Here is a 981-nt window from a genome sequence, read left to right as displayed (position 1 = left end):
ATGGAAGAACAAATTAATATTTTTATTTCAACTAATGATAACAATGATACCAATCCATCAATACTTTGGGATACGCTCAAGGCTTACTTGAACTGAGCCATAATTTCATATAGCACAGCCAGGAAAAGGGAAGCTTTGAGAGAGCAGCTGAAATTAGCAACATGGATGTAGGCCTTGTTGCAAAGAATCGCTAAATGTTATGGTGACAGCCCTAATAGTAGCTTAGTGTATGTTAACATATAAATCATAATGGAATCAAGAAAAAGAACTTTAGACAGAAGTGCTTCTGACTTTAGCACCGTCTAGCTTGGAAGTGATACAAATCTTATCCTGCCCTCGGCCAGAGAGTGCTGACACAGTAGCATGCTGCTGGGAGCCGGGTGTACAGCCGCTTCCTGGTTTCTGCATCACCACACACACTGTCTGCTGTCTGTGTAAGTCTGCCCATGGATATGGATGTGTCTGCAAGGAGTGTGTGAGTCATGCTCAACATCATGTATGTATGTATGTATGTGTCTGTTTATGTTTTTTTCTCTGAGAGAACAGCCCAACAGTCTTTGTACCTGGTAGTGGATGCAGTGCTGCAGTTCCGTTGCCAATGTTAGCAGTCGATGAAAATTAAATATTCATGGAAATATTCGATTATGAGTCAGATTTATAAGATTATTAATGATTTTGGTGACTCACCTCACCCCTCTTTTAGTGTCTCCACCATGCCACTCGTCATGCTATCAACAGAGTGGGGCTCACGTTTGGTTCTGGATTTAAACCAGGCACAAAGGATTTAGTGGTATGAAGGTCCAGATTGCAACTAACTGAACACCATCTGTCTTTGACGACCCGGCTCTATCTAGAGCCATTGTGTACTGTGCATGTGTGTGTGTGTACAATGCATTACAATATATTTTTTCACAATTCAATATCGATTCATTAAATTGAATCCAATTGTGACCTAAAGAATCAAAATTGAATCGAATCGTA

The 981-nt window shown here is 40.4% G+C and overlaps 1 protein-coding gene across 1 annotated transcript in view; it reads right to left on the bottom strand.

The window, feature by feature from the left end:
* LOC118326502 (glycine receptor subunit alpha-3-like) overlaps positions 1 to 727 on the bottom strand; it is a 31,087-nt gene extending 30,360 nt beyond the window's left edge. The window contains exon 1 of the mRNA XM_035659503.1: positions 693 to 727. Coding sequence (XP_035515396.1) covers positions 693 to 727 — 35 coding nt within the window. The remainder of the gene's footprint in view (positions 1 to 692) is intronic.
* Between the last annotated feature and the right edge of the window lie 254 nt (positions 728 to 981).

Source organism: Morone saxatilis, unplaced genomic scaffold, assembly GCF_004916995.1.
Source record: "Morone saxatilis isolate NCDOM2014 unplaced genomic scaffold, NCSU_SB_2.0 Contig17, whole genome shotgun sequence".
In the NCBI taxonomy this organism is placed as follows: domain Eukaryota; kingdom Metazoa; phylum Chordata; class Actinopteri; family Moronidae; genus Morone; species Morone saxatilis.
The sequence above is the reverse complement of the archived record's forward strand: the minus strand, read 5'-3'. Positions and strand labels throughout refer to the sequence as shown.